Source organism: Dendropsophus ebraccatus, chromosome 6 (assembly GCF_027789765.1).
Source record: "Dendropsophus ebraccatus isolate aDenEbr1 chromosome 6, aDenEbr1.pat, whole genome shotgun sequence".
Lineage (NCBI taxonomy): Eukaryota > Metazoa > Chordata > Amphibia > Anura > Hylidae > Dendropsophus > Dendropsophus ebraccatus.
The window spans coordinates 124,662,826-124,676,130 of NC_091459.1; the positions used below are offsets into that span (position 1 = coordinate 124,662,826).

General features: G+C 40.1%; 1 protein-coding gene across 1 annotated transcript; it reads right to left on the bottom strand.

Moving 5' to 3' along the window:
* Positions 1-546: 546 nt before the first annotated feature.
* On the bottom strand, positions 547-9,921 carry MEP1A (meprin A subunit alpha). Its single transcript, XM_069975851.1, has 14 exons — positions 9,812-9,921; positions 9,573-9,597; positions 7,539-7,589; positions 7,297-7,331; positions 6,585-6,660; positions 5,791-5,908; positions 5,500-5,675; positions 4,919-5,140; positions 4,468-4,611; positions 3,576-3,791; positions 2,782-3,255; positions 2,130-2,300; positions 1,834-2,038; positions 547-759 (listed from the first exon to the last, which is right to left on the bottom strand). The coding sequence occupies exons 1-14, from the start codon at positions 9,878-9,880 to the stop codon at positions 615-617; spliced, it is 2,127 nt and encodes a 708-aa protein (XP_069831952.1). The 5' UTR covers positions 9,881-9,921; the 3' UTR covers positions 547-614.
* Positions 9,922-13,305: the final 3,384 nt, after the last annotated feature.

Below are 13,305 nucleotides of genomic sequence, written 5' to 3' on the forward strand. Positions count from 1 at the left end.
GGACAGGGCTGTTTGTAAAAAAAAAAAAAAAAACTATGTTTTTCTTATCCTTGATAGCCCCTTTTTTTAATGAAGATGAACTACAATACCAGAACTGGCCCACGGCAAAAAATTGCACAGTTTCTAGAAAAAAAAAATCTTTAGAATGCCCGAAACTCAAAGGGTTATACAAGCTTAGAAAATTATGGTCACTTTCTTCCAGAATGGGATGGGATCCAATTTTGGAAATCCTCAGCAAACGATCAGCTCTTTCAGGATAAAACACATTTACTCTACAGTGGCCACTACAGGCGAAATGCAGTATTACCTGCCAGCCATATAAAGGAACAGTTGATCACTAGAAATAAGTGGCTCGAGCATGCATCCAACTTCTTCATCCACCAGTATTCCAATGCCAGTTGATGGATGCTCAAGTTGCACTTATCTGTAGTGATCACAAATCGATGGATCTGTCCTACTGTATCTGTATACATACAGTATAGACATTCAGCCTTTTTGGTGCAGCACATTATACTCCACAATGCTAACGAAATCGATCATTACACATTATTAGTGATTGATTCCTTTATTTACAGACAGTGAATGACACTTTAATGCGAGCGTAGAGGCAGCTTTTATCTTCTCATTACGGCGAGGACTGCCACAGTCATGGCGATGGTCCCAGCCACTCCTCCAATTATTATTCCAATAATATTGCCGTGTAATTGTGTGATCTCACATCGGTCACCGGTGTACATGAATGCCTGGGTGGACCCACACCTAAAACACAACAGTCAATAAGTACCAGTATAGCGGTACCATAATAAATAATAAATACAATAACAAATAGGAGTAGAATACAAGAGAATTTTTCAAAAAATTACAGAAATAAAACAGTGTGAACCTAGCCTATGGCACCTGACACATTGTGACCTGCAAATAACATTAATCATATTCTATATTCCTGTGTATACAACTACTGAGAAAAAAAAAACATTAGTCTCTATGGTAACAGACTACAAACACATACAATGTAGTCTGATCCTGTAGTCATTCCCCCCACAGTACATCTTATACATTGGCAAGAAGTCTGAGACAGGTGAAAGAGAGGTAGTCCTGTAAATGTAGGATCAGACTACACAGGGTCTATGTGTAGTCTGTTACCATGGAGAAACATTGTATAAGCTATAGACACATTTAATTTGTGTATTATATTTGCTGTTATAAATGGGTGCTTATTGGCTGGTGGGGGGGGGGGTCATATTCATATCTTAAAGGGCTGTGCCCATCAGAGGAAAGGATTCCGAGGGCCCACTTGGGACACATTAAATAAGGCCTAATAAGTAATTTAGAAATGGTCTCACAAAAACAGAATCTAGCTTGGTCCAACATCAGCTTCAAATTAGTCTGTCTTCCAGTAGACCTTTGTGGTACTGACCCTCTGATACTCTGATGGGCCAGACTGACCCTATTAAAACTCCTGTTAACTGATGAGGTATGTGTGGCCTGACCACACTGTCCTTTAAATCTAAAATCATGGGCCAATTTACCTCAGAATGCCCCCTAGTGGCCATTTTTGCATATCCTAGACCTAATTTAGGTGAGACTAATGCCAAGGATGCATAAGCACCGGGTCAGTACCCAAGGGACAGATCATTTGTGGCCGGTAAAGGGTCTGGGACTATTATTAAGCTGTAAGGCCATCCACGCAGAATCTGTAATAGCAGCCCTATTGGTTGTTTTCCACCTTTCTGAGCAACAGATATTAGGGCTGAACAGATTGTCTTACGTAATGCGTTCTTACCCTAAAGAACTCTCTACAATTCAAGAACTCACAAGCACAGCATACTTTACCTGCAGCTTGGTCTGCCCTTCTCTAACACACAGACTCCTCCGTTCAGACACAGGCTGTCATCACACTGGGCGTCCATTAGTTGGATGTTATAGTTTTCCTGGTCACTTTCCAAAGAGCGTTTTGGCCTCTCAAGTATTTCTTCTTCCTCTACCAAAGGTGCAGCAGGCTGGATGGGAACTTCCGTCTGTATGAGGTGGGTGATATCTGCAGGATGGAGCAGGAACATATGTAGTGAGCATCCCTTGACATTTGAAGGCCCCTTTTTTACTCTGCTTTAAGAGCCATATATACATACCCTCAAAATCAACAAACAAGATCAGATCGTCATTTTTCAGAAAACTCCTGCGATGTAAGTTGAAGTGGGTGATGAAGGTTGACCAGCCGTAGTCTGTGGTCCTGTAGCAGTTGCAGGTAGGATCCCATGTACCAGTTTTAGATGGTCTCTCCCATCGGGAAATGTTTGATGCTATTGAGAAAGAAATAGAAGACTTTTGATTGTGTTTATTTATTGGCACGTATGACATATACTGAAATAATAATAATCCCTACTTGATAGTAAGCAGATTACTTGGTATGCTGTCAGCAATCAGCAGTAATGTGCAGTTTTTGGTTTCCACAGGGGAAATAAAGAATTACACAATGTCTATTAAAATCAATAGTTTATCTGAGCAATGTAAAAAGAGAGACTCTATGGCCTCTGCCACACAGATAAAAAGGGCTTCCATATACATTAGGTAGTCAGCTAGTCTTATGTAAGGTGGCAGGTTGGCCAACTTTTTAGTAATGTGTATGGAGGCCTATAAAGGTGGCACAATTAATATGTAACGTCATTAATTTCGAGATATGAGGGTCCAAGATTCAAAATCCAAGGAGGTATTTACTCTATTTACATAGCATCAACACAAACAACAAAGGATTAGATGTGGTTTCAAGCATCAATTACTTACGAGCTATTACTTGATCTGCCAAAGTTGTAAAGCTTCGGCTAGAAGACATCCTCAGACGGACATCTGGATCTTGATCCAACACTGTTATAATAACCTGATGGTGTAAAACCGGCCAATTCAGGACTGCGTCATCATCCCCACTGCACAGGTGGAAGGATATGCCGACATAGTTAGTGTAACTGGATGAACTTTGTCCATGAGGATAAAGACCAATACCAAATCTGTAACCTTCAGGGTTGCTGAAACAAGGACTGACAACACGATCCCCTTTGACAGTGTTATTAAGGATGTGGCTGAAGTTGCGGATGGTCCACACCGAATTGGGGCAGGGGAGTTCCGATAGAGTGATGTCATCAATAAGAATACCGCCACTAGAGGTCTTATCGTCTCCTTCAACACCTTGGAACATGTAGCGGAATTTTCTATCTGCGTTCAGGGGGACATGGGCGAGCTTCCAGTCGTGGTCGTTGTCACCTGGATCAGAATACAGATGTGATAATTCAGTCAAGCTTAAAGGGGCTATCCAGCATTAGAAAAACCTGGCCCCTTTCTTTCAGAGATCGCACAACTCTTGTCTCCAGTTTGGGTGTAGGTTTTGTAACTTGGTCTGATTGAAGTGAATGGAGCTTAATTGCAAACCGCACCTGAACTTGGGACAAGAGTCGGGTTGTCTAATAGAACAAAGTGGCCATGTTTTTCAAACATTGGATAAATCCTTTAACCAAAAACTAACTCAGTAAAAAATTTTCATCCAAGTCTACTTAAATCTTTCCCATAAATTTTTATGACTCTACCGTGAATTGTTTGGATTTTCTTCGTCCTTCTAACATTTCCAGTGCCGTCATCTAGTCGGAGCCAGATGGTCAGCCTATCCTGGGGGCTTCCGTCCATCTTGTAAAAAAACTGCAGGCATTGATGAGTCCTTTTAGGATACAGGATGCGGGATTCCAGGACGGCGGTGCGGCCAATGGTTCCGGTGTTGGTGTTAAAGTGCATAATATAACCTGCATCTATTACAAAAAAAAAACAACAACATTGGTCAGCAATAGTAATACGTGAACTTGACAAGTGTTTTGGTTTGTCCAAACCCAAACACTCAGCATTTAATTACCGGTAGCCAGAAAAGGAAAACATGTATACAGCCTATGGCCTATGGATGTATTCATGTTTTCCAAGACTCCCAGGGCTGCATCCAACTTCCGCAGAGAATAGGAGTCAAATGCAGCTTTGGCTATCCAGGTATGATGGGAATGTGGATTTGGCAACAACTAGAGGGCCATGAGTTTGACACCCCTGCTCCCTCTACACCCCGGGAACAGCTGCAGAAAGGAGAACTTCAGCCCAGAACAGCCTTCATCTTGTATACTTTGTCATCAAAATGGTTCTGATGCTCCCTTGCAATAATCATCTCCCATTGAGTTTCCCTGCACATTCCCCTCTATGCCATTGAAGCATACTTGAATGTTTTTAACAATTTACAGTTAGGTCCATAGTCCAAATGTGGGTGCATCTTACGTAACATAAAGTTAGCAAAGATCCAAATTTTACATTCTTCTCTTTATTATCTCTTACTATAGTAAACAAGGCAATAAACCCTTGACCCTTGCGTATTGTACCTGCTGATAAACCAGTACACGTTAGGTTAGCTCAAAGGTTGATCTGTCATAGGATTTTGGATTATCTTACCTCTGCATCGTCCGGCTAAGGTGTGATCGCCAGAGGAACCAGCCAATTGGTGGACCCAGTCTGCGTCATCGGTGGTTGACTGCACCATCCCACCAATGTTGATGAACTCAAAGGAGCATTGATCCAGGAGAAGGAGGGGAGTGGCTGTGAAGGAACATAGGACAATCATTGGTGGAGGAGTTGGTAACTAAATGGTCTAAAACAAAGGTTATAATCAATGGTGGAAAGTAAGTGGCTGAAGCTAGGGCATCTATCCATGCCTATTATTGTATCAGAGCTGGGCCTCTATCATACAGCTCATGACGTAGATGGTAGACCACACATATTGGTGACAAGAGGGCAAATGCCCCCTTTAACTTTCAGGTATTTCCACCCTTGGTGTATAGACTATAACTTCAAGTACATACAAAGCTTCTAGTTATTTGAAAATATGTTGTCTGGTCATACATACTGCAGCTGTACATCCTGTTCAGACGTTCCAGATCGATGGTGGAAAAGTCAAGACGTTGTCCGATGATGTCGTTGAAGGCAGGGATCTTGGCGGTGATGGTTGGGACACTGGCGTTCTTGTTAAAGGAGAAGGGACCATAGTGCATGACGGACTCGTAGTCATATGGCGTGTTCAGATCCGTTATATACACGTCATCGTATGTGTTGAAGTTGTGTGCCATGCCTGAGAAGAAGCGTTTAACATGAAACTATTCATACATGTACCATGATATATTAGATGTCACCAGTGATTTATGTTATATACAGACCCTCAGTCTCCAGAATTTCGTAACAGAGATTTTAAGTTATTGTCCTACCTACAAGTATTTAATATCCAATGGTAATATATGTTGCTGAGGCATGTATTATAGGCTTCTGCAGCAGCTGAGGTGTATTATGAGGTTCTGCAGCAGCTGAGGTGTATTATGAGGTTCTGCAGCAGCTGAGGTGTATTATGTGGTTCTGCAGCAGCTGAGGGGTGCATGATGATGTTCTCTAGCAAATGAGGTGTAGGAAGAAAAAGTAAAACCTGACTCTACATACCGTCAGTGATTTCATCCCACCAGATCTGCACATAGTCATCTCGGTCACTTCTTGACTGCTCATGATAGAATCCCAATGCATGAAGGATCTCATGTTCTACAATGGCTTTATGGTCACAGCCGCTCCCTATGGAAAGGTCCTGACCGGTACCGAAGTCTCCAACATAGGACCAGCAACTTCATGAGAAAAATAATATTATCATATCTATGGTTGAACATTTAAAAGTTTTTTAAATTCATCATAAATTCCTAAAATAAAGAAAATACATCTTCTATCCATGTAATAACTCACCCTCCAAACTTCTGAAAATGCAGATAGGTTGATTCTCCTTCATAAGGTTTAAAATCCACGCAAGACTTCAGTCGAAACATTTCAAAGGCTTTAAGAATCACTCCTTTAGCATTCAGGTCTGAAAACATTACAGAAAAGCAAATATGGCGTGGAGATTTCCTAAAAGATCCACTATGATGGGTAGGTAGATATTAGATAGATAGATAGATAGATAGATAGATAGATAGATAGACAGGAGATAGATAGATAGATAGATAGATAGATAGATAGATAGATAGATAGATAGATAGATAGACAGGAGATAGATAGATAGATAGATAGATAGATAGATAGATAGATAATAGATAGATAGATAGATAGATACAGTAGATAGATAGATAGATAGATAGATAGATAGGAGATAGATAGGAGATAGATAGATAGGAGATAGATAGATAGATAGATAGATACAGTAGATAGATAGATAGATAGATAGATAGATAGATAGGAGATAGATAGGAGATAGATAGATAGGAGATAGATAGATAGATAGATAGATAGATAATAGATAGATAGATAGATAGATACAGTAGATAGATAGATAGATAGATAGATAGATAGATAGATAGATAGATAGGAGATAGATAGATAGATAGATAGATAGATAGATAGATAGATAGATAGATAGGAGATAGATAGATAGATAGATAGATAGATAGATAGATAGATACAGGAGAGAGATAGTTGATAGATAGATAGATAGATAGATAGATAGAAGATAGATAGATAAAAGATAGATAGACTTCGTATATTACCCAAACTATCACCCAATATATATGGGACAGGAAACTTCCACCTGTAGGTCTCATTACGTAGAGCATTCCTGGCATTCTATAGACAGATAAGGGTTCAGTAATTTAGTATTGATAAATGTGTTGTGTTTGCACTGAGCTACAAAACGCTACATGGCCCCTATAATGGACTATTTCCTTGGAAATAGTATATAGGAATACATGAGATTCACTAGTGACCTGCTACAGGGAACAGGGCATATGCGAGTGACACATTCTCTGCAGAATATGTTTATATGATGAGACATTTCCTTAGAGGGAACCTGTCGCCCCGAAAATGCTACCTAAGCTATCTCCATCATGTTATAGAGCAGGAGAAGCTGAGCAGATCGATATATATCTTTGAGGGAAAAAAATTGGAATAACTTTTTGTTATTGCTCAGCTTCTCCTGGTCTATCACACCATGCCAATAGATTAAATAGCATTTTCAAGGTGACACATTCACTTTTACGGAAATACTGTATGGTTAAGACAGTCATCCATGACTTACCTCTCTTCCCCGATAGCAGTCCTATAGTAGTGTTTGAGTACCATAATTCTACCCACTAAATTTACTGTAACTAACAGCATCATCGACTAAAAAATGGCGAGCCCAATACCCCTCTCCCATAATACCCCAATTACTACCATCAACAATCACATTATCAGTTCATGGACAACAATAGTAAAGCTCACCGGCAGCATGATGTCTCCCTGGAACAGGTCCTGGTCTGATGATAAAAAATACCAAGCATAATAAAACTGATATTGATGACACAACACATGCAGTACATGGCATATATCACAATTATAAATCCCCTTTATAACCCTTTTAGAATGCTGAAGTCACAGCATATCAACAACCATGAGCATTTTAAGCCAGAAAGATCAAACCCAGCTACTGGAGAACTGACACAACACATACATACGTGACTTACCCTTGTTGATGTCGGGAATGTCTATAAAGTCTCCAATTTCTCCATTGTCTTCTATTAGAGAAAAGAGAAGGGTCACAGCATTGATCAATGGTAATTTATCCCGATCCCACTTGACTTCTATATAAATAATTGCATTTAAAATGTGTTTATAGTTTTGGTATTACTATGGAGTGATTTACTTGTTATCTCTCCAGGGCGACCCAATAGGGAGGCCAAACATCCCACCGTACCAAACTTCCTTGTGTGACCACATTGTGTCCTTATGACATATTATCATGGTTATAATGTTATCATCATGTTATCCTGAAACTTCTTACGGTTGGAGATGAACAATTTTGCAAAACGAATTATGGTTTTCAATGTTACCATTATAGGAAATAATAACTTTTTGATTAACTATTGATCAACTTTTATTATATTTATTAACTTTTTTCATATATTTAACCATGCAGCATAAATAAGCTGTTACCTTTATTCTGTGGACCCTAAAACCGATTTGTGAATATTCTATTTTTTTATGTTTTATGTTAGGAAGTTATCTGCACGCCCGGCCAGCTCTGCTGCCGGAGCATGCGATTGCAACCCACCCCAACCCCCCGCCGAAGGGGTGCCTGACCACCAGCCCAGCCCTGGGTCTTCCTTCTGATAAAGCCGCGGCCTCACCAACCCTGGCCGAGCGGCTTTAGGTGTTAGCTATTGTAATCAGGCTGACTGACAGCTGGTACCACCAGTCAGTTGCTTGACATGGTCTGGGCTGGGACTTCTGGTCCCATTCCTTGCCTGCGAAAGAGCCTCAGACCCTGAGTTCCCTCTTGACCGTGTAATTGTTCCTGTAATTATTTTCTGGCATTTTGACTTTTCGTCTTTGACTCCTAGCTTTGATTCTGGATTCGTTTTTTTGTATGGCTTTGCTAGTGGGTTTTGACCTGGACTTGTAGACCCTGATATATTGTGTTTTTCATGCTTTACTACTTAAGCACAATAAAAACAATTTTATTTATTTATTTCAAAGTCCTACAATATTTTTGGCATGATGCACAGTTTCTTATTCAAAACGCTTCCCTCTTGAACCTTTTCTAGTCCTCTAGCATACTTAATGGTTTTAATCCCTTTATCCTCTTTCTTCCAGACTATACAGATTCAAATCCTTAAGGGTGCGTTCACACGTACAGGATCTGCAGCAGATCCGCAGCACATTTTAAGGCCCAGATTACATTCAAAGCAAATCTGCACCGTCAAATCTGCTGCAGATCCTTTACGTGTGAACGCACCCTAAAGGGGTAGTCTGGGAAAAATTCACCGTGGATAGGGGAAAAGTGGGAGATCGTGGGGGGTCCAACCCGGGGCTCTATTTACAACAGAGCCTTCGGGGTCAGATACAAAGATTGCTGGGGGGTTTAGGGGTTGGACGTCCTGCAATTTCTTACTTTTTCCCGGAATACCCCTTTAAGTCTTTCCTGATATGATTTATGCTTTACACCCTCCACCATTTTTGTAGCCCGTCTTTGGACCTGTTCTATTTAATCAATATCCTTTTGTAGGTGAGGTCTCCAGAACTGGACACAGTATTCCAGATGTGATGTCACTAGAGCTCTATACAGCGGTATCACAATCTCCAGCTTCCTACTGGAAGCTTCCAGCATAGCTATATATATATATATATATATATATATATATATATATATATATATACAGCCCAGTATATCATTATTTTTATATATATATATATATATATATATATATTTATTTATATATATATATATATATATATATATATATATATACAGCCCAGCATACAATTTGCTTTCCCTAGGCACTGGTCACTTATTTTAAGGCTGTCAGAAATCACTACCCCTAAATCCTTTTAATCCTTTTTTCCCACTACACAGTACATTCAATCGTAAAATAAAAGCGCAATTGGTCCCGCAAAAAACAAGCCCTTGCTCTGTATATGGAAAAGTAAGAAATAACTAATGTGTACTATAAAGATATTAGTATATAAAGAAACAGTAATATTGGAAGTTTTTCTCTTACTGATATTTTCTTGTCGATGTTGAATCTGTAAAATTAAATAACATAACGTTAATCAAAAATGTAATCGGATTATACTAAAGACTCTCCATCTGCGGTGGTACCAAACATCACAGTCTCTACCTCAGGCCTTAAACTGTTCCTCCATTGGATACATTTGTATACTTGTAGTTCTTACTAATAAATAGCTGAACAGCTCGTATACTATGGTCTTTATGGTATTAGTCCACCATGTTACTTACAGTGAAGGCATTGGAGTGGATGATGATAGCTACAAGGCAGAGGAGCCCCAGAGGAGCCCGGGACACCATGGCGGCTGAGAGGAGAATGCTGGCTGACACCGTCCCCTCTGCACATCTTATATGGGATACTTGAACTTTGTACAATTGATCAAGTTCAGGTTAACCAGCTTTGCTATTATCACAGCTATATTAGAGGTTTTATCTATACCTGGTAGATTGTCCATAAAGTAATCAGTTACCCCCGGCCATTCACTGTAATAGCCGCAATCTTGACTTTTATCCCTGTCATCAGTGTCCACATTCCTTATTGCTCTTCCTGTTATCATGGTGTCTTAAAGCAGCAGTGCCTAGATGCCAACTGTGCTCTGCTTAGTGCATGGCCTGAGGGGGTGAACATTACATGAGGATGCACTAAAAATAAAGTTGGCCGAACCAACAATTTTGGCATACTGAATTTCGACACCCGATTCTTTGTTCTTATAGAAGATAAGCTGCACATGCACGTTAGGCTGGAATCGGCATCCATGTGTATGGAGAAGACGGGAGGAATAACTTCAGCCAACAGCTATTGGGAGTTTTACAGTTTATAAAATTAATCTGGAGTTTCCCATTATCCTCAAGCTGTTGTACAATGTATTTGATAAGTTTCTGGACGCATGTGATCCTCAAAGGGGGCAACTGGGGGTGTTGCTTAAAGGAGAGGTTTAGCGAACATTTCTATTAAAGTATTACAAATCACCAATATACACTTATATATATACACTTATTACGGGGAATGTTTATAAAGTGCTTTTTTCCCTGCACTTACTACTGCATCAAGGCTTCACTTCCTGGATAACATGGTGATGTCACTTCCTGGATAACATGGTAATGTTACTTCCTGGATAACATGCGATGTCACTTCCTGGATAACATGGTGATGTCACTTCCTGGATAACATGGTGATGTCACTTCCTGGATAACATGGTGATGTCACGACCCGACTCCCAGAGCTGTGCTGGCTGTGACTGCTGGAGAGGATGATGGAGATGATGGAGAGGATGCTGGGGAGGATGATGGGGGACACTGAGGGACACAGGGCACTGAAGGGACACTGAGCATCCCCCTGCCATCATCCTCTCCAGCAGCCACAGCCCACACAGCTCTGGGAGTCGGGTCGTGACATCACCATGTTATCTAGGAAGTGACATCACCATGTTATCTAGGAAGTGACATCACCATGTTATCCAGGAAGTGAAGCCTTGATGCAGTAGTAAAAGCACTTTTTTTTTTAATTTACATTTTTTTTTATTTTTCCCAATATAATATAAACCAAATAACAATTTATGGTAGTAAAAACAATAGAAGAGCCACCCATCTGAAATACCCAAACCCCCCCTCCACCCCACCCCCCCTCCCCAGGCAGGAGCAAAGGAAAAGAAAAAAAAAAAGTATATATATATATATATATATATATATATATATATATATATATATATACATATATGGGAAAAAGCACTTTATAAACATTTCCCGTAATAAGTGTATGTTGCTGATTGGTATAACTTTTGGGGGACAATACAATACTTTAATACAAATTTTCGCCAGACTTCTCCTTTAACCAATGATCTTTGTGTCATCCACCCTTACACAGAGTAGAGATGTTCTCACCCCCTAGGTTAAACCAATAGTAACCCAGAAAGTGTCATACCTGGGTAGAGGGGCTAGTGTATTATAAACAGGATGGAGGATACAACTGGAAGTGATCGATTTGTCTATTGGCACTACTAAAAAGAAATAGGAGAACAAACAAAAAGCTGGGATATTTCTGTAGGGCTCCCAGAGTTATGTACCAGTGATGTAAATTTAGTTTCAGTCACTAGAGGGTGCACATGGCTTTACTGTTCTACCACTTAGATAACAAACCACATACAATCACACAGATTATCCACTGTAACACTGTAATATGTGAGAATAAGGCTATTATAGCAGAAGTCTACATTGATCAGGGGCCCCTGTTTTGTAATCTGCAATTATCTTGTAGCGCCACCTGAGGGGAACTGAAGTATTACATGATGACCTATAAAATCTGTGGGCCTGTTATCTAATGCATATAAACACTAGAAAGAGACTTATTGTAAACGCTGTGGTCCTGCTGATTGATGGGATCCTTAACAACCTAGTTCAGTGATGACATTACCCAGAGCAGGCAGGGGAATCCTACTGTCACAGAAATCATTAGGGTGTACAGCCTATGTGTAATCTAGGGGATTAAGAAAAGATTAAAGGAGTTATCCAGCGAAAATCTTTTTCTTCCAAATCAACTGGTTTCAGAAAGTTATATAGATTTGTAATTTACTTCTATTTAAAAATCTCAAGTTTTCCCATACTTATCAGCTGCTGTATGTCCTGGGGAAAGTGATGTATTGTTTCCAGTCTGACACAGTGCTCTCTGCTGCCACCTCTGTCCATGTCAGGAAATGTCCAAAGCAGTAGCAAATCCCCATAGAAAACCTCTGGGCAGATCCTGACATGGACAGAGGTGGCAGCAGAGAGCACTGTGTCAGACTGGGAAGAAAACAACACTTCCTGCAGGACACACAGCAGCTGATAAGTATGGGAAGACCTGAGATTTTTGAATGGAAGTAAATGACAAATCTATATAACTTTCTGAAACCATTTCTTTTGAAATAAAAAGATTTTCGCTTGAGTAGCCCTTTAAGATGGAGTTTATTCTAGACTTATAAACAACCCAGTTTAAATTTTTCCCATTGAGTTTAATATGTTCTTACTGCTGCCTCTGGTCACCTAGGGAAATCATCTGGACTTTGGAAAGTGGAACTTCACTACGCACAATTTTACTTGTCATGTCGAGGAACTTAGTAACCAGGGAAATGACTTAAAGGTATTTATTATCTGACCTTACAGATGTTACAGCATCAACACTTTACTGCAATAAATATACGCAGGTCTCTAGGTCCACAGCTCGTATTCATGTCATCTGTATGTTTAACCATGTTTGGGTTAGTCCATTTTGTAAAAAGTTGATGTCCCAATGCTGGAACCCCCCACAATCATCTATAATCTGCCAGAAACTGCAACAAGTGTTTAATTCTCCAACAGCGCCACCACAGGGAAAATGTATCATTACAAGGGTTATCTATGCAGTTGATGGACAAGGAAAGTCCTCCAGGATGAGAGACAATCTTTTTAGCCATTCTCCGCCTCTGTTCATAGATGAGGGTTGTGAATGGGGGACCCAGCACCCCATGAGAAGTCTTGGATAAGGTACTTACAGGGGCGGATTAACTTTACCATGGGCCCCGGGCTGTTCACAAAGCTTGGGCACCCCAACACACTGTAACTATGGTGGCACTAACTTAAGTCTTTTTCCTCCATAATGCAGCCTGTAAAGGACCTGTGGTGACATCATTGTCACATAATAAGGTCCTTCAATATATTCTCTAATGTTACTTCATTGTCTCCTGGCTGCAGTATTGCCCTGATTTGTGCAA